At 40.3% G+C, this 20,788-nt stretch overlaps 2 protein-coding genes across 5 annotated transcripts in view; both read right to left on the bottom strand.

The window, feature by feature from the left end:
* Window positions 1–73: 73 nt before the first annotated feature.
* Window positions 74–4,430, bottom strand: EFCAB10 (EF-hand calcium binding domain 10). Its single transcript, XM_042467082.1, has 4 exons — window positions 4,276–4,430; window positions 3,489–3,653; window positions 2,359–2,443; window positions 74–961 (listed from the first exon to the last, which is right to left on the bottom strand). Exons 1-4 carry the CDS (start codon window positions 4,370–4,372, stop codon window positions 925–927), a joined length of 384 nt encoding a protein of 127 aa, XP_042323016.1. The 5' UTR covers window positions 4,373–4,430; the 3' UTR covers window positions 74–924.
* A 3,139-nt stretch (window positions 4,431–7,569) lies between these two features.
* Window positions 7,570–20,788, bottom strand: part of ATXN7L1 (ataxin 7 like 1) — a 102,649-nt gene continuing 89,430 nt past the window's right edge. For all 4 annotated transcript variants that reach the window (XM_042467073.1, XM_042467075.1, XM_042467074.1 and 1 more), the window contains 3 exons: window positions 15,931–16,864; window positions 15,365–15,439; window positions 7,570–11,757 (listed from right to left, as the gene is read on the bottom strand). In XM_042467073.1, the coding sequence (XP_042323007.1) occupies window positions 11,716–11,757; window positions 15,365–15,439; window positions 15,931–16,864 (1,051 nt within the window). In that variant the 3' untranslated portion in view covers window positions 7,570–11,715. The remainder of the gene's footprint in view (window positions 11,758–15,364; window positions 15,440–15,930; window positions 16,865–20,788) is intronic.

Below are 20,788 nucleotides of genomic sequence, written 5' to 3'. Positions count from 1 at the left end.
AAAGCCGGTTGAAACTAAGCTGGACAATATATTTAACTGGAATGTATTCTTGTCTAGTGCCAGGGGGGCAAATAGCATGTTTTCAATTGAATCCCTGAAGTAATCAAGTGAAATTCTTTTCAGCAGATGCCCTATATGATAGGGACCACCCATGATAGGAGCAAGTGGGGACTGCTTTGAAAGTTTGGGGACTGAATTTTTACTGTGAGCTAGAGGTTTCTTTTGCCCTCCTTGTTGGTTTTTGTACTGCTCAGATTAATTTTTCACCTTCCTTGGGAACAACTCTGGTCAGTTACATATCTGAGAGATGTCCACAGGAGTCTCTTATCAAGACTGTCATCTAGACCGGTGTCACATTGTTCAACTGTTACAGATTTGCTCTGGCATAATAATTAATATGTGAAATGTATGAATGATGTCACACCTAGACCATTCCACCTAGTGGACTAATCGATTTTGGTCACAAGGCTTACGTATTGCCAATACAACTGAAAATATTGATTTTGCAGGAATTAAAAATGTGTTGATTTGGAAACCTACAATATAATGTGGAAAGGAAATTTTTTCCCCATTTTTAAAAGACAGTTGGTAGTTCTAACCTACCCTTTCCTGGAATGAAAGATGAATAACAGAATGTACATATGTCTAAACCCTGATGATGGACAGGACTAAATAAACAAAGCATTTAAGTTTGTTCCACTGAAATAAAAGGGACTAAAAACTGTTTTGATTTTTGACTATAATGTGATTAGCATTTATTTGATAAAAGATGATTACTTCAGAATATTTAAACTTTTATGAAAGATGAAATTCTATATTTTGTAAATGGTAATATAATTAGTATAACTAGGTACAGCATTTACGTACAAATAGCATTTTTCAGAAGATGAAATCAGAATCAGTTCAGAACCGGCACACTTGAGGCTAAAATGCTGCCCACATTTCAGCGAATTTTTTCATCCTGTCAGGCAGACAGAGAACCAATGTGAGTATATACAAACGAATCCTAATATTCACAGATTGCATAAATACAGAAGACTGATCGGGCTATTTTTAATTATATTGATCAAGGAAATAATTTTTTTAAAAAACACATCTTAACATGTTAATTTTAAAATGTGTTCTGACGCACGATCAGTGAGTCAGACATATTCAAGCACATGCAGTGAATCTGGTAGACATGGATCTCAGTGCTCTCCTTACAGGAGGAGTTCCTCTAATCTCATGACAATAGTATTTAGCAAGGAAGGGGTGAGCTAGGTTGAATGCCTATGGAGTGGCATTGGCGGAGACATGAAAATTGGGTGGAGGAAACTTCTGCAAAGGTAGCTTTCTGTTCCATACTTGTGTTTTCTTTTTAGTAACTGTCTTTCAAAGAATCCTTTGCTTGCTTTTCTTAACTAGTTATGGTTCACAATTCCCCATTTTCCTCTAGTAACATAAAATTCCCTTTAGAGTTAGTCCAAATCCCTCAACATTCAAAATTGGGAGACATGCAAGTTCTTGTTTAGCTCCCTTCTCTGAACTTCAGTTGGTTCCTGCCTACATGTTTATAGTAAAGGCCAGCTTCTTTGAAGAATGGGGAGAAGAAGCAATTGGGGAATCCTACACATGTTGACCACTCTTCAATAAAAAAACAGCAGTGATTGACGGTATAGGCACTACCTGCTGAGACAGTTGAATACAGCAGTGAGGAAACTCTATGGTAACAAAATGCTCAGCTTCTGAGTCCCTAAAATCCAGAAGGCACTTACTGAAACATCATACCAGTTTGGGAGCATTAGAGTGAACAGCAGTTAGGTGGAGATGGAAAGCAAGTGTCCAGGAAAACACAATACAGTCGGCACTCTGTATCCACAGATTCTTTATCCACAGATTCAACTATCCACATCTTGAAATATATATTTTTTAAATATAAATTTCAAAAAGCAAACCTTGGTTTTGCATTTTATATTAGGAATGCTATTTGACTATGCCAGTGGTTCTCAATCTTCCTAATGCTGCAACCCTTTATTATAGTTCCTCATGTTGTGGTGACCCCCAGCCATAAAATTATTTGCATTGCTATATGCAAATATGAGTTTTCCTATGGTCTTAGGAGACCCCAATGAAAGGGTTGTTCGACCCCCAAAGGGGTCCCGACCTACAGATTGGGAACCACTGGACTGTGCCACTGTATTTAATGGAACTTGAGTATCCATGGATTTTGATATCCATGGGGGATCCTGGAACCAACCCCCAGTGAATATCAAGGGCCCACTGTACATAGTCTTCAATGTGGCTAAGTAATGACATAAACAATAGGTATGCAGTAACTGATAACATTAAACAGTTAAATTTCATTCCCATTCAACTTACACATTTTCCTTGAAGACTTCTGGTGTAATTAAGTCGATTTCATCAAAAGGGTCATCTTTACTACTCAGTCCCAAAGCTTCAAGTGCTAAAACGTTGGAGAAATGAAAGAACTTTACAAATGGACTGTTGTACTAACAACTGTTAATTTTTTGCAGAATTGCCTCCTCACCCCTTTGCTTCTATACTTGCTTCTGTTTACTCTTGTGGCCCCCACTTTGAATCCCCAGATCTTGCTAGTGTATAACTCCATCATCCCAACCAACAGACACAATTGGGATGACTGAAGTTATAGTTCACGGCTGGTTTATATCATGGAAGGGAATCTCAACCCAACAAGAGATTTAGGTAAACGTAAATTCACTGCATGAAGAAAGTAATGTAAAGCACATTTCACAGCATTTATTAGAACAAGGGACCTTCCTTGTGATCCAAGACTAATGGAGGTTGATTGTGTGTTTGGCAGGTCTTGGGTTCGAATAAATATGATGTGGTATAGTTCACATGTTGCTTTCTCAATATGGCAAAAAGATAAATACAAACAGGGACGAAAAGAGCCTAGGATTCAACAGTGCTCCCTCAGATATCTCCGTTTCAAATTTCATCACTCTTGTCACAAGCCACAGTATATTTCTGTTGTGTGGATGGGAGGAAATGGTGTCAAAAGGACTGCGCAGCACCCACAGTACAATTACCCTTGGGTGAGTTTTCTGGATCCAACACAATGCTGCTATTACTTGTCTCTTTTTATCAGCATCAGGAAGTGGTTTTAGCAAAGATGGTGGCAGGGATTTGAGCGGCACCGATGTCCCCGCTAGCCATCTCCTGGTGCATTTGCCTCATTCCAATTGATGCTAAGTTTCTCAATCAGGAAGCAGGTAAAAGCCTAGAATAGTCCCCACAATACACTAGTGCTTTAAATGCATCTTTCTTTTAAAAAGAGTGCAGTACATGCTTTTCCTTGAGAACACAGCTTTACTTGTGCCAGTACCAACTGCTCCCTGCTAGAATAGACAAGGCTGCCAAGTGACTTACGAACACATCCGTCTCTTGTCCATTGGAAGTAGAGGTTCGACTAAGAAATATGAAGTTTTAAGACAACCCTGTCTCTCGAACAAGGAAGGAATACTAACCTCCTCTGTACTGTGGTACGCTTATGCAGCCTTGGCCTGCAGCATCCAGCATCTGAAACATCGCATCCAGGTTAGATTCATCCATAAGGTTGGGATACTCCGAATTGGACATTTTTGCCAGCTTCACTTTCTCCAGCGTTTTGATCAGAAACTCCCTCGGTCTGTCTGCGAAGCGAGCAGATCGGCCGCGTTACGCACCTTAACGTTTAAAACCGGCTTTTGTCATTAAAATATTCCGGCTGTTATAATTAAAACTATATAATTGATTGGGGGAAAAAACAATACAGGCGTTGCACACTGTACCCAGTACTGAGGTTTCCCTTTTTGCATACAATACTAGAAGTCCAAAGTTAAGAACCTACCTGTTCACACAGGCTTTTAAGGAACTGTTATAAGGACAGGCTGCAATGTTGTGCCATTTTTAGTTGATACAGATTATATATATATCCCGATCCTCCAAATGATCGAAGCGGCTTACAACAAAACACAATTTCAATACAGTATCATAGAAAACATAACAAGTGAATCCATTCAATGAGAATGGGCTGCATCCACACTGGAGAGATAACCCACTTTAGAACCGCTTTAACTCTGTCTGGCTCTGCTATGGAATTCTGGAAGTTGGAGTTTGTTGTGGGCCCCACAACAAACTCCAACTCCCAGAATTCCATAGCAAAGAGCCAGACAAAGAGTTAAAGCGGTTCCAAACTGGGTTATCTCTGCAATGTGTCCATCTATGGCCCAAACTCCCCCCAGTCTGTCCATCCCTGCTCCTTCCTGGCTGGACCTGGGCGATGGAAGAGGAGGAGGGCGGTCAAGGTGTGCAGGAGGTCTGGGATCTTGTGCCTGTCCAGGTACTCTCTGCCTTCAGCCTCTGGGTCCATGGCGGTTGCTAGGAGACGAGAGAACGCCGCCACCGGAAGCAGCGTCTCACGGACGCAGCATCCCTCCTGACCAATCAGGAGCCAGCTCTAGTCTCCCCCTCAACCAATGAGAAGCCAGCTCCAGGTCCCACGAGTTTGGTCCAGGCTTAGCCATCCCTATGGGAGATGTATCCCCTGATCTGCCCTGGCTCAATGGGATTCTGGGAGTTGTAGTTCTGAGAGGCATCTAGGCCTTCTCTGTCAGAGAGCTCTGGTGCCACAACTAATTTAACAGTTCACAGGGATCCATAGCACCCAGCCATGGCTGTTCAAAGTGGTTTTGACAAACTGGGTTATACCACTGCAGTGTGGAGGCAGCTTTAATCCTACAAAATTCTGGGATTTGTAGTTTGAGAGCTCTCTCTCTGTGTCTGACAGACCAGGCCGAATGCCTCCCCAAACTACAAATCCCAGGATGGGGCCATGACAGTTTAAAGTGGTGTCAGACTCGTTAAAAATACTGTAGTAATAATAATTGTAAGCCACTCTGAGAGCCTTTAGGGCTGAAGGGCGGGGCATAAATACCATAAACAAACAAACAAATAAACAAACTGCAGTGTGGAAGAACTAAAAGTACAATAATATTAATAATTAATTATTAAAAGTACAATCATGTCTTGAGGCCTTAAACAGCACAATTGTATACTTTAAATGAATTTGACTGTTTGGCCAAATGTGGCTACATTCATAGTATCAGGAACATATTCTTATGTTTTATTATTTTTATAAATATTGTATTTATATTTATTATTACATTTATTTGCATCCCTCTCTTTCCCCAGAACTGGGACTCAGAGCGGCTTCTATATATACATATATATATATATATACACACACACACACACACACACACACACACACATACACTATATATATATATACACACACACTATATATATATATATATATATACACACACACACACACACACACACTATACACACACAATTAAAATTAATTTATTGTCAACGGTACTACTCTTTTGTTTTGGTTATGTATATTGGCATGGCTAGTTTATATATATATATATCTTGCCATATATTGCTGAGTTGGTGCTGATAAAAATGATTTAACGTGACTGAAAAAGGGTGAAAATCTTGAAACTGGGGGGAAGATGGTGTTTGTCTTCTGGGTCCCAAGGTTTTGGGGAGAAGAAATTGCAATGATTAAGCTGCCTTAGGCTCTTATCCTTCTTACCTCATGGTTTTCCAGAGTAGATCTGCAGAGCCTCAGATTCGGCTGCCTTCCCTTTGGGATTGGGTTGGGCTCTTGTCCATATGTCTGAGACTGTTTTCTTTTTTAATTCATTCATCGCAGAACAAAACAAAACATCTCTAGGCTATGTCTGGTAAACATGAATCAAGTCTTTAAAAAACAATGTGAAATTAAATACTGTATGGAAATTTTTAACCCACAAACAGCACCGCCTGTTTGCTTGTGTATGTGAACGAAACGGTTGTGGTCAACCATAAGATTTCAGTTTTGCATCTAACAACAATGTACATGTTTGGGCTTGGAAGCCCCTCAAATGAAACAGGTGGCAACATCCCATTTCCATTATGGTAGAGAAACATCAGGATGGCTCCAGAAATGCTATGTGTATGCAGCTTGCCCTGAAGAATATATTCACTGGATTGGAGCCTTACCAATTAGTCGTAGTAGTAGTAGTAGTACTAATTACATTTATTTATATTCTGCTTTCCCCCCAAAACTGGGATACAGTGCCTTAAAAAATTAAATAAATACAGTCACTCCTCTGTACAGTGACTTGCATATATTCAACAGAAACTTGCATATATTCAAGCCCCATTGGCTTGAATGGCTGCACGCTGCCGTGCATGGCTCTGCGTGTGCCATTTTAGCCAATGGGGCTAATCCCTCCATGAATAATCAAGACTAGACTTCAAGTCCATGAAAAGGGAGGGACATTAAAGTGGGCATTAAAATAGAATTAAACTACTATAGTACAGTAGGTCTTTGTTATCCGCTGGGGTTTGGTACCAGGAACCCCCGTGGAGAACAAAATCTGTGGATGATCAAGTCCCATTAAATACAATGGCATAGCAGAATGGTGTCCCTTACATAAAATGGCAAAATCAAGCTTGGCTATTTCAAATTTATACTTTTTATTTTTTGAATATTTTCAAGCTGTGGATGCTTGAATCTGTGGATAAAAAATCCGTGGATAAGGAGGGCCGACTGTACTTAAACAAACCATCCTCTAATGTAGGGTTCCCTTGACGCCATCTAACTGGATGTTGGTTGGAGAAGGACAGAAAGGGACAGAATCCTGCTGGTGAAAGGCGCTAGTGGTTCCCAATTTTCTAGGGTTGTGCAGCAGCAGCAGCCAAAACCTGCTGTCTCAGGGCAGCCTATTTCTCCAGGGCCTTCTCCTGCATGGGTCCTGCATCCATGCATGCCCTCTTGCTGTGACAGCAGAGGGCAGTGCGCTGTAATTCTCAAATTCCCGCCTATACACACATATTTCTTGACGCAGAGCACTATTTGCTAGATCAGTGCTGACATTTTAAAGTGATTGGCCAGAATGCTGCTGGGGACATGGGTCTTTGTTAGTGGATTTACCTCTACAGGAATTAGAGGTCCGTAACATCTGTATTCAGTAGATAGGCTGCTGTTACGTTACTATGGAGGGGAACCAGTGAAGTGACTGAAGCACATTGGGACTGATCAGTCTTGTTGCACATCAGGACTACGGCTGAGGAGTGCCAATGTGTGAGTAGAACCCATGGCACATTGGGATACTCTTGCCAATGCCCCTATATGGATCTTTGCAATTCAGTAACAAGATTTCGTAGTATCTCTGCTAAGTACAGTGGATCCACTGCATCAGTGGATAGTGATTTGCACACTTGAGTGTCCACAGATTGCCATGCCCATTATTCAATGGCAGCGTGTGCACAAAGGTCCGCTGGCACAGTACTGAACCTCCATAGATGGGAAGGGTCCACTGTATATGTAATGTTACATAATGTACACTGTGATCACGGATTCCAGCCATGAATTCTTGCAAATCTACTAAAAACAAAAAATTTATATATTATAATACTTTGTTTTGCCAACCGTGAAAGTGCATCCCACACAAACGTCACCATTTGCTTTTAAAAACTAATTTTAAAAACTACACAAATGTTTCTTACAAACATATAAATTATTTTATTTACAAAGCCATGTTACAAAAAATAATAATAATAATAAAGCAAAAAAACAAAACCAACAAAAACCAAAAAGAAATACAATCGCTCACTAGAGAATATCTCCAGGCCTGGTGTTGAACCATGGCAGTATCAGTCAGATACATGTTTGTTCTTTATTCCTTTTCCCCCCAAAACCTAAAGCCATAAAATTTACTATTTACACCTACTTTCGACACTTACAATTATCACAAGCATGGAATGGGTTCTCTCTGATACTGCTAATACGGAAAAGGTGCAGAACAAAGAATGGAAATACTTAGTGTTACAGAATATGGGCTTGTAGAAAAGAAATCGACTTTACACATATGGCATTTTCTTTCAGAATGATTGGACATGCTTTCTTCAAAAGTCTTCTGGAAAAAGATTCTGAAATCTGTAGTAGGAAAGCACAATAGAGGAGGTGCAAATTCATTTCTGTGCAACAGTTTATATTCCCCATGACTGACCAGCTATGCAAAACCCACAGAGTTTTGTTAAAGTGCCATGGGTCAACAGCATAACAAAATATAAGGTGTAAATAGAAAAATTTCTTCTTCTTTTTTCCTTTTAAACAATAGTCCACTGAGAATCAGCAATAATAGAATATGCTGTATAAACTATTCTCTACAAAGGTTGATCAGCGCTATGTACAATTGTTAACATTGATACAAAAGAAGGCATACAAGTTATCCAAGTCGCTTTTTTTAAAAATATGGCTGACGGGCCTATGCATTGCGTATGTGTAACAACCAAAGCTTCTGAGCCTCTATTGCTGGAAACGAATCACAAAGTCTTCAGGCAAATGGGATCGGGATGGGGGTTGGCAAGGGAGAGGAAAGGAACTGTTGAATTAATCCTACATCAATAATACTTTACAGGCTGGTCCAGTTCATCTCCATTTTTAAAACTGCATTTCATTTTCCAGGTGAAACATTTTAGGTACATATAAAATTAAATAGTTATTTCTTTAGGTTTAAATGTAGAGAACAAAAAAGTATGGGAGGTTTTACTGATACTTGGCTTTTCGAAATGCTTTCAACCTAAGCCACGGGGGGGGGGGGGGATAGATATATAAATAGATAAGCAGCATTCAGAGAACACTCTCCCACAGTCCAGCTTCCTACATAAGATGTGTGTTAAGAACTAAGAAACTCTTAACACTTTTGTTCCTTCAACCACTGAGTGGCAATGATTCTCAGAAGCACCCACTGAATTTCACCATCACTGTTTTCCCTCTAAAAGTAAAAAATAAAAATAAAAATGGCAGTTCATCAACTAGATAGAGGGTCTTTTGTTACTGAGATTTGAAAAATCCTGCAGTTATATAACATAAAATAAATTAGTTTTAAAATTTTTTAACAAGGCTCTGTTTCTACAACCAAAGAGAAAAATTGTGCAAAAATAACAAAGATATGTACATACTTTTTCAGTCTCAAGAAATGTACAATAAAACGTAACTCAAAGTACACAAAAAAATATAAACATTACTTAAAATTTCCGAAGTTTCGTACTGCCCAAGGACTATTCCTGTCACCTCCCCGAATATAGCAAAACATAAATTATTAAAAAAATTAACACTATAAAATTTACTTTTAAGAATAGCTTCTAATTTTACCCCAAAGGGCCTAGCCTCCTTTACGGTTGTTAAACATTTTATAAGTTTTAAAATCTGGCTTAAGCCTTTAAAAAAAGAAAGAAAGAAAAAGTAACCATCTCCCTATTTGCATTCTTTCTCCTTTTCCACGAGATGTAAATAAACCAGCATATAAGTGCACTTTTAACACTGTAGAAATAAAAGGTAACTCATCTGTACTAATTTTGCAGTACCCTAGTATTACTGATTTACTCATTACAAAATCTACTTTTATTTAAAAATAATAATTCAGTAATTCCTGTAAAACATTGTCAGTGCAATTCTACTGATACAAATTCAGTACGCCCAGCTCCTGCCTTTTCAAGGATAATTTATTTTATTAAGTAGAACAGTAGTATAGATTCTTTGGGGCCCTCCATCTAGATAGGAGGGAGTTTCCATTTTAGCATTCTTATGAAGCTCATGGGAGCAAATGCATAAACCTTTTGGTACACTGAGGTGATTAGAAACACCAAGATGAACGAGGTGTCGCACAATGAGACCAATGAAAAAAGTCAGTGGATTTTCTGGGCACATGATTCTCCCCACTAACTGTTATATACTGCTGAGAAATGCACTGGACGATTTTTTAAAAATCCTCAGGACAATAATAAATACAGAAGTTACTGCAAATTTGAAATAATTTAGGGTTATATTAAATCTAGTTTACCACAAATTACATTATTTTGGAATGTCTGCTGCTCTTGGTGTTACAAGAGGCAAAAGGGTGAAAATACAGCAATTTATTTCAAAAGGCATAATTAGAAATCAAACTGCATTACACAGACCAGAGGCAAATGTTTGTGAGAAAATAAAATAAGCTACTAATACAGTCTTACAAAGGGGTACTGAAAAGTTCTCAGCCCAACCAAGGAGGGAATGACCCAGAACCATCAAACATACATGCTATTCCACATATTCACCCCGACATTCAACACGCTTGGCACACTGTTTCTTATGTTTCTTTAACTCTTCCAAAAGTTTCTTTGATGTCTGGTCTCTGAAATACTGCTCTACTGCCTCTATCATCTCTGCATCATTTGAAAATTTTGTTCCTTTCAAACTCCTTTTAAGTTTTGCAAACAAGAAATAGACAGATGGAGCAAGATCTGGTGAGTAGGGTGGATGGTCTATGCACCCAAACCCCCAATTCTTGTAAACAGCCACTGTCTTGCCAGCCCTGTGAGCAGCTGCATTGTCCTGCAAAAAGAAACATCTTCCTAGTTTCTCTAGCTGTTTTTTTCCCTTCAATGCCTTCTTTTATTGGTGCATCTACACTGCAGAAACAATGCAGTTTGACACCACTTGAAGTGTTGTAACTCTTTCCTATGGAAACCTGGGATTTGTTATTTTACAAGGTCTTTAGCCTTCTCTGCCAAAGAGTGCTGGGCTGTCACCAAACTACATGTGTAGGATTCTGTAAGATGGAGCCATAGCAGTTAAAGTTGTGTCAAACTGCATGATCCCTACAGTGTAGACACACCTTAAGTTGTCTACTTAATGCAGTATTCTGCATTAACTGTTTCTCCATTCTGAAGATAGTCATCAACATTTCCTTATCCCAAAACACTGTGGCCATGGCCTTTCCTTCTGACCTTGAGACCTGAATTTCTATGGAGACCCTGAATGCCACCCCTGCAAGGACTGGTCTATGGAACTTAGTGATGTAACCATGATTCATAAACACTGAAGTCATTCCCCCCCAAAAATATCACTACACTGCTGAAAATGCTAAAATCCAAGTTGATTTTGCAGCATTTTGCATCCACTCATGCTTAATGGTAGGCATTCAAACCTTTTGGTACCCACTTGGCTGACAGCTTCTGCATAGCCAACTGTTCATGAATTATAAATGCAGTGCATTCCCAGGATATCTCTAGTGTCTCAGCAATTGTTTCAGCTGAGATTTGCTGAGCTACCAAAATCAGGTCATAAACATGCTTAACAATTTCAGGAGTTGTCACTGTTGAATGCCTCCCAGACACTGCTGCATCTTCAGTCTCAACATCTCCATTGCTGAAAGTTGGTACATCACTTCTTCACAGTTGAGTATGATGGGCACTTGTCACATAATGTTTCCATCATACATTCATGGATTTCCTTTGGAGTTTTCTTCTGCAGGAACAGGAAGCTCATGATGAGTTCAGCATTTGAAAATCCCACACTTTTCATTAACATGGTTCTATCAATGATCTGCAAAAATTCAGGAATTAGAGCTACAATCCTGGAAATTGGCAATTTACAATACAAAAGAACACTCTCTGATGCTACAGTGACAAAATTACATCCAGATTTTCGGAACTGGGTCAGGCCAAGAACTTTTCAGCACCCCCTCATATGTAGATTTCAGGTTTTTTTTTAATAAAAGAACAACAACAAATCAAGTTAGGACAGTTTGCAGGACATAAAGGTAAAACAAGAATCTCTGGCATAGGGCTGCTAAGACCTACAGATTTTTAGGCTGGTTGTTTTTCATGTTATGGAAGAGTCCTTATTCTACCAGTCCGATTTAATGTCTTCTGAAAGAAAAAATAAATAAAATCAGTTTCAAAACAGTGTGAAAAATAATGCTGCATGCTCTATAGTTTCTTTGCACTCAGTACCTCAGTGAATTTTATCTTATGTGTGAATTAAAGAAAAATAAAAATGTTCCTTAAAAAGAAATACATAATTCATTACTGTAAGACATACATGTGTCAAACATATGTTCCAATTACATTAGATCCGTTTTAATCTGAGGAAAAAACAACATTCTCTCTCATTCTCACTCAATTTGTACAGTGCTAACAAATATCAAAGATCATAATTAGTAAGCAGCACTGCATTTACAGATTCATAATATAGAGGTATGGGTCCATAACTGATCTGTATTTACTAAAATATGTAGTCTTACAGTAAATATACATAAATGCCACCCCAACCCACCTTAAGAGTGAACAGCCAGATTGGGCAAAGGAGGACAGTTCTGATCAGGACACCGAGAGGATGTTTCTACTCGCCTCCCACCAGTGAGTGAAATTGTGCCAATCAGAAGCAGAATTCCTGTTGCAAGTTCTTGGTGCAGCCTCATTCGCTAGTCGTGTATTCTGATCAGAAGCTCCTTTCCTTGCACTCTGATCAGAAGCTGAATGAGTCTCCCTTGCCTGATCCAGATGCTGGATCTTAAAATGGGTGGGTGCGAGAGTTGGATCAGGAGACACTACTTACCATAGTTACATCTCTGTAACTAAGTAATCAATGTAGAATATTGGCATCTGTTTCTTACATGTCACGTATCTGTGGCTACCCTTTGCCACTGAAGTCCAAAGCAACATAAGAAAGTTGCATTATGGATATGACAACAGTCGGACCTTGGTATCCGTGGGGGACCCAATTCCCACGGATATGAAAAAGCGTGGGACCTCAAGTCCCATTATCCCTAACTTGGAGGTGTGACATGCACATGGCCACGTGCACAAGCTGCCACTGGGGACAAAGGGGTTTGCCATCTGTGGATGTTTAAATCTGTGAATGGCAAATCAGTGGATAGCGAGGCGCCACTGTATAACTAGCTAACAACCACAGACTGAAACATCCACCTTCTATCAGGAAATTTTGCTTGGCAGTAAAAGACCTTGACAGCACCAATTCTCAGCCTTTTTAATGGTAGTTAGAAGCCAGTTCAAAGGATCCTCTAAAAACTGCACCTCAAGATGGATGATTTAAAGTACAGTACTGCAATGAGGCAAGGCAGGAGTTAAATTGTTTACCAACATGGATGAACGCCATTCCCTCTCTTTACTTGTAGGTCATTTTATTGTGCATTATGCCTAGACAGAGTGCTATAAAATACATATTTTTTCTACTCTTGAATTTATCCTCAAATGCGTTTTGTGTATTCATAGCAAGGAAACTCTATAAAATGCTTTCCCACTGACATCTGGCACCAAATACACTGGGAGGAGGGGCTGAAGTTAACCTAATATAGTCAGCCCTCGGTATCCACGGATTTGCCAACCACAAATTCAAGCATCCGTGGATGGCAAGCCCGTTGTCCCCAATGGTGGCTCATGCATGTGGTTGCGACGCCATTAGGGACAGCCCCCATTGTCCTGTGGTGGTGTCTGCCCATGGCTGTGCTGCCATTAAGTCTCACTGTCCTTAATATGGCTATGCCACCACTGAGGACAGTGGGGGCTCTCCCTAATGGCAGTGTGGCTGCATGCATGTGCTGCCATTGGGGACAACAGAATTTGAGTACCCACTGATTTTGGTATCTGTGCGGGAGTATGTGTGTCTGGAATGGATCCCCCGCAGATACCAAGGGCCAACTGTATTTTTCTCAGTTGCTGAAATTCAGGGTGCATCCAGACAAGGCTTTTATCATGACACTGAACTACTTCAATTATATATTTTTACAGCAGGTTAGATAAACCAAGAACCTTTAATAAAATGCTAGATTGCATATCTTTAAATTACCTTCATGGTATGCAAAATGTAGTAGTAGTATTGCAAAAGTGTACAAACCTTTAAAGTAACACTTAATACTGTTAAGACCTATTTTAACCAAAAATCTGGAATAAGTTGTAGAGCCTGTACAGACCGGCACTTTGTATCGGCCTGGAGGGCAGAGTTGGGGCGCAGTGTCTTGATGATGCACACCCGACTCCGCCCCTCCTAGGGCGCTCTGACACTGCGCACCGCTCTAGACAGCGCGTGGCATCATGAAGCACCTCTGGTGCTATGTCCAAATGACACAATGCCGAAGGGGTGCCATACAGCTGTGCCACCATGGCTATGGCGCCTTTTGGGGAGTGCAAAAAGGAGCTGCATTTTGCAGCTCCTTTTTGGATCTTCCAGAGGCCGGATTGGGGCCACGGCATGAGGTTGCCACAGCCCTAATGTGGCTGAAGAAGGGGTAGCTGCATGCCACCCATCTGTACAGCCCCTTAGGCATCATCTAAAGCTTCATGGTTAGATACACATTGCTATCTTCTATAGCAATAATGCTGCTAACCTACCTCTTAAAGAACTGTTGTAAAAGATCAATGATTGTTCAAAATTAACTACAGAAGCAATAACTATTTACAACTTTAACATTTCCCTCAGCACTGTACATTAAAGTCACCTAGGTTTCTTACTGTCAGAAGGAAAATTCTATTGTTTCTCCTAACAAGGTAAACTATGTGCTAACTTCTCTATATAAACTGAAAAGTAAAAGTAATGGTGGTCTAAAACACACTGCAGAAATATTCTAGTTTGAGACCGCTTTAACTGCCCTGGCTCAGTGCTAGGGAATTGTACTTTATTGTGGTCCCAGAGCTCTCTGACAGAGAAGGCTAAAAGTTTCCAGAATTCCCTAGAACTGAGCCAGTACAGTTAAAGCGGTCTCAAACTGGATTATTTCTGCAGTGCATTTTGGACCGAGTAAACATTTTCTAATTCAGTACAATTCTGTTCTACACTGTAGGACTTACTTCCAGGTAGCTGTGCTTATAACTTCAAGATAACATTGCAACCTTATATATGTCTATCAAAAAAGAAGTTCTGCTAAACAAAACAGAGCTTATTTTTCAGGTGTGTAGGTACAGGGTTGCAGCTGAGTTGCCTTTTTCATGTACTCTAACACAAACAGGCAGAAGACAATGGGTTTGTGAACCAACACAAAAGCAGGGACCTCACAATTTTCAGGGAGAACTGCTTTATTATTTCATTGTTTAAGAGTTATATAAGAACTTGTCACACTGACAAGTCAAAGCAAATGAACCAAGATTTTTTTAAAAATATCCTAGAGTTCAAAGTTCTTATTAATTGAGTTTTCTAGACAATGTAATCCTAGCTTGCCCTAGGAATAATTCCAGAATCTCCATAGTAGGCAACAACCCACAAAATCAATCACTTGTACAAAACAGCCAAGGAAGAATACGGCTACTTCTAGTTTATACGAAACTCTGTACCAAGTTGCTGGTATGCATTTCTTATCCATGTAAGAGGTGTGTGTGTGGGTTTTAAACAAATGTGCCTTAAGATATTACATAATAAATTTCACTGGAAAAATTAGCTTTGATTGTCTACATTGAAATGATTAATTGTCAACAAATTTGTTATATAATCCCTTAAACATAATTAAAAAAAAACACAACTCACTTGTTTGTTGTGCACTGGATTTGATGTACTTGAAGGAATGGACTGAGACAACGCTACACTGCTGTTTTTTCCCATCTGCAAGACACAAACAGTATTCAGAAAGTTGTGTCAAAACCTACAGAAATCAGTCATAAAAGCAGATAAATCTTACACTGTACTTCTTTTGTTCATTGAATTTTTATCCATACATCCACATTTTCTTTTAGAAGCATTAGAAAGAGGAAAAGTCTTTTCAACATTATATCATGCAAGTACCAGCCAATCTTCCAAGGCCCCCAGTTTATCATGTTAAAAGAACTCAATCAGACCTCACAAAACACTACATGGAAAACTCCAGGAAGCCTGGAGCATGAGAGGATGAGGAAGGGAAAAGGAAAGCATATTCAAATTCTTTCCCTAGTTCCACAGAAACAAGCCAAGATGTCTTGAAGCTAGCTTGATAAATTTGATAACGTGTGTTTTGGAAGTGGTTTTAACCAGGTACAGGTATATGCATCCTAGCATGTCTCATGAGATCAGAATACTACCTGAATGGCTTATAAAAATCAAACAGAAAATTCTCTTACCTGTCGAGACACAGAGCTGTTGGGAGTATCTGGCACCGTAGAAATAAGGTTGGCAGTGCTCTTTTTGTGAACACTATTCATACCAGGCATTTTAGTGATTTTACAGGCTTTGCTACTAGAATTAGAGTTTTTACGTTTTTTCCCTTCTGATTTGTCAAAACAAAGGGGTAGAGAAGACACTGCATTGTGTGCTGCTAGAGAGTGGTCCCCTGAATGGTGAACAAGGGAGGGTACAGACAAACTAGAAGAGTCAATACTGCTTACAACAATGCTCATATGTTTCACTGAGTCTGTTGAACTACTTGATAATGAAGTCCGTCCTGAAGGCTCTGATTTGGCACTGAGTGGGGTTGTTCCATTGTTTGCATTGTGCACTGACGTATTGTTATAGGAAGATGTAGCCTGATAAGAGTTCAGTGTTGAACTCGTGTTCAAGACACAGTTCTTTTTGTAAGACCCTGAAAACGAAGATGAGGAGGAAGTCTGCAATGACAACGAGGAGGAAGATGGTGGCTTTTTCTTTTTGTTACTAGAAGACTCATCACTGCGGCAAGATAGATCTCTGACTTTTGAGGATTTGCTGGTTTTCGTTTTGGATGGCTTGTGGGATGGGGAAGGGATGACTGCTGGCACTGGTGACGTGGCTGCTGGAGTCTTAAAAGTTGAATCTATGATACTCAGGCTGGCAGCAACATGAGGAAAAGCTGTGGAATGTGGCATGATGGAATTTGTATCTGACGTAGTCACAAAAGTTGCACTTGATAACATGGCTGAAGTCATTATGTACGAAGAAGGGGTTCTTGAACTGACCGGCGTTGAAGGACTATATACTGCATTGGGATTGCTGAGAGGCTGCAGAACTGATGCTGAAAATGGGGTGGTGATATGTGCTGCTGGAGACTGCACTGGGCTGTCAACTGCAGGAGGGATTTTCCTAAAACATGGAAGAAAGAGAAAGAGATGCAGATGTTTCATTTCTACCATATTCAGAACTCTTGACAAAAGTGATGCAGTAAGGACATGTTTTCCCATAAGAACTAAACAATAAAAGAAACATGGAACAATACAATACTACTCTAATTGTGGTATTAAATCAATTATATTAATATTTCAATTTATGACATTTAAGGTGCTTTGAATTTGGTTCTAGATTCTTGTAACTGTAATATTGGGGACTGTTCACATTGAATACTGCTGGATCATATTTGAATGGAGAGCTTCAGACATTTTGGGAGAAAATGGATTATCTGGACTAGTTTTAGTCTGTTTTCAAGTCAGGGAACGGTACCAAAAGCAGTGTTGATTATTCTAACTGACTCTGTTCACCTTTTCTGGGTGAAAGACAGAGGTAGTGCTGCCTTGCTGATTTTCCTGGATCTCTCTGTGAGTTCACATACCATTGGTCACTGTATCCTACTGGTCTGGCTCTGTCAGATCAGAGTTGGAGGTACTATGTTAGGGAACTGTCTAATGAAAAATAATAATTGTAAGCCAATCTGATAGCTTTTAGGGCTGAAAGGTGGGGTATAAATACAATAAATAAATAATAAAATAAATAAATGTTGCAGTGGCTGCAAGGTTGGTTCCATGGAATGGCATAGGGAGCCTTGTCTTCCTATTGCCATTAAGGCATGGGCTGCCACAGAGTTCTGCCTTGTCTCCCATTCAATATAATATCTGAATAACAGCAGTGGGTGAAGTGAGTAAGAGTTTTGTGGTTGATTGCCATCAGTACTTTGATGACCCAGTATTCTACTTTTCCTTGTCATTGGAATTGCTGGAACTGTACAGATGCTGTACCAGTCTGGATGCTTGATAAGGGTAAAAAACAAACAAGCAAAGGCAAATCAGAAGCTGAATACCAATAAGACAGAGGCTCTATGGAAACTGGATGGCATTGTGGGCCCTCTAAAGGAGCAAGTGTGTAAGCTTAGGAGCACTCCTAGAACCTTCTCTGTTGCTTGAAGACCATGGAAACTCTGTGGTTTGGAGTGATTGGTGCCACTATTGACTGAGTTGCCAGTTGTGGCCTTTCTCAGAAGCTGATAACTTTGCCACAGTAGTGCATTCACTGGTAACTTCACAATTACACTACTGAAATGCATTCCATGTGCAGGTGCCCTTGAATACAACCTGAAAGCTGTAGCTAGTGCAACAGCTAGACTGCTGACAGGAGGACTATACAGTAACCCTGAAATACCAGTCTGAAAGTAATCACATTTGCTGACAAGTGCTACAGGTGCTTCAGGTCTGAATTCAAGATACTGGTGGTAACATATAAAGCCCTAAATGACTTGGGGCCTGATACTTGAAGGAGCACCTCTGTAGATACGCTTGCTTAGGGACTGAAGCCTGTTGGAGGGACCTTCCCCTCTGTCCTATTGGTGGAGACAATACACTTTGGGAATGTGTGGGACAGGGCTTTCTGTGCTGTGGTTCTCTGGCTGTGAAATATCCTCCTCTTGGAGGCCCAGTTGGCACCAATACTGGTATCACTCTGGCACCATATAAAACCATGACTTTTTGCTAGAGCCCTTGGGGCCAAGTTAATTTAACCCAAATCTCCACATGTGTATGGCTTTAAATTGTCTTAAACTGTTTTAATTGGTTTTAAACTGGATTTAACTTGTCAAATTTTAATATATATATTAATGCATTTAAGTAACTCCTGGTATTTTAAATTGTTTTAAATGGACTTTATTGTACACTGCCCTGAGAATCTTAGATGCACGGCAGATACAGGATAGGATATAACTGTTTTCATAAATAAATGTGCTCCCCCAATATACCCTCTGCTGTGTGAGAACTCTCTCATACTTTTCTACTTACCGCTTAAGACAAAAACATATACAGTATGCCCCTACGGTTGGGCAACTTGTGTCCCTTGAGATGTTTTTGGATTGCAACTTCCATTATTCAACTCTATTGGCTGTGCTGGCTAAGGCTGATGGGAGGATGCCAAATTGCTCTGCCTTAAACTTGCTTTGAGATTCTCATTAAACACAGGTGATCAAAGGGGCACAAGGAAACTTCTGTATTAGCAGTACAGTGGTACCTCGGGTTACGAAATTAATTCGTTCCGCGGCTAATTTCGTAACCCGAAAAACCTTCGTAAGCCGAATTGCCATAGGCGCTAATGGAAAAATAGCTCTCTGCTGCCCTCCGGTGGCGGAAAATAGCGCCGAGGTTTTTTCGTAACCCGAAGAAACCTTCGTAAGCCGAAACAATAAATCCCTATGGGATTTTTTCGTAACCCGAAAAATTCGTAACCTGGGTAATTCGTATCCCGGGGTACCACTGTACCTGAATCCTAAACAGATTTGCCCTGTGGGCAATGCATTCATATATTGAAGTGTCACACATGGCTCAATAATGTCCCATTTTCTTCAGTCCTCTGCAAAAATGAGTACTCATCCATATGACATAAAGTCTGTATGTGCTCCTTATACTGACATCAAGCCCCTCTCTTCCATCTCCTATGGAGGTTACAGCAGACAATACTGCAATGCAAATGCCTTTATCTGTTTCAAGGACGTTGCAGAAGTGTATTAATATCTAATATTATCAGCCAAGCAATTATCTGGTGTTTAAAATAAAAAATCAGCATGTATCACAGAATCACCCAGTCCAACCCCCCTGCCATGCAGGAACTCACAATCAAAGTACCCCGAAAGAGATGGTCATATAGCCTCTGTTTAAAAACTTCCAAAGAAGGAGACTCCACCACACTCTGAGGGAGTGTGTTCTACTGTCGAACAGCTCTTACTATTAAGAAGTTCCTCCTAATGTTTAGGTGGAATCTTTTTTCCTGCAGCTTCCATCCACTGTTCTGAGTCTTATTCCCTGGAGCAGCAGAAAACAAGCTTGCTCCATCTTCAATATGACACCCCTTCAAATACTTAAACAGGGCTATCATATCACCTCTTAACCTTAATTTCTCCAGGCTAAACATTCCCAGCTCGCTAAGCCTCTCCTCATAGGGCATGGTTTTCAGACCCTTCACCATTTTGGTAGCCCTCCTCTGGACACACTTCACCTTGTCAACATCCTTTTTTGAATTATGGCCTCTTTGTCACATCACAGATTTTTGCTTCAGGGAGAGAGACAATATACTTCCCGAGATATCTTGTTAGGCCCACAAACTACTGAATCTTTACCCCTCAGCAACGAGTCTTGGCAGTGGCTACCTCCAGGGTTTCCTGCACTGTATCTGAGGACTGTCTCTTCACCTCTTCCGCATCATTCCTGATATGGGAGAGAGCTTCAAATCTGCAAGCTCCCAGAATGATCCCTGGATTCCCTATTTCTGTGTGTGACATTCCTCCATCTGTCTACCTCCTATGTATGTGAAGTGACCTTCTCCCCAGCAACTTCCTCTGTAAGTTCTCCATTCATGACCATCCATTCTGTTCTGTCCAGGGAAACCTCTTGCTCCTTAATATGCTGAAGTGTAGATACCCGGACCTCTCTTCCAACAGGGCTACCAACCTGCGCTTCTCTTCCAACAGGGCTACCAACTTGTTCCCCATGTCCATAGGCAAGAAGACAAATATTCCATAAATGTTGCTGGTGACTGCATCAGCTCTCTCAGTGCCCATACTGAGAAGTCTTAAGTAGGCACTGAAACAGGACTGTAGCCTCTCCTGCCCCCCTGGGTTAAGAAAGCTGCTCTGTGCTTTATTTGACTGTGAAAACAGCGTGCGCCTCTGGCAGCAGTTATATAGAGCTAGGCTGCTAGTTCCATCCCTCACTGACTCACAGAAGTCCTTCCCCACAGCAGCAAATAAACTCTCTTAAGTTTTAAGGAAAACAATTAAAAACTCACCCAGTCAAAATGGCTACCCAGAAATAGCTTATT

This window comes from Sceloporus undulatus, chromosome 5, assembly GCF_019175285.1.
Source record: "Sceloporus undulatus isolate JIND9_A2432 ecotype Alabama chromosome 5, SceUnd_v1.1, whole genome shotgun sequence".
NCBI lineage: Eukaryota > Metazoa > Chordata > Lepidosauria > Squamata > Phrynosomatidae > Sceloporus > Sceloporus undulatus.
The sequence above is the reverse complement of the archived record's forward strand: the minus strand, read 5'-3'. Positions and strand labels throughout refer to the sequence as shown.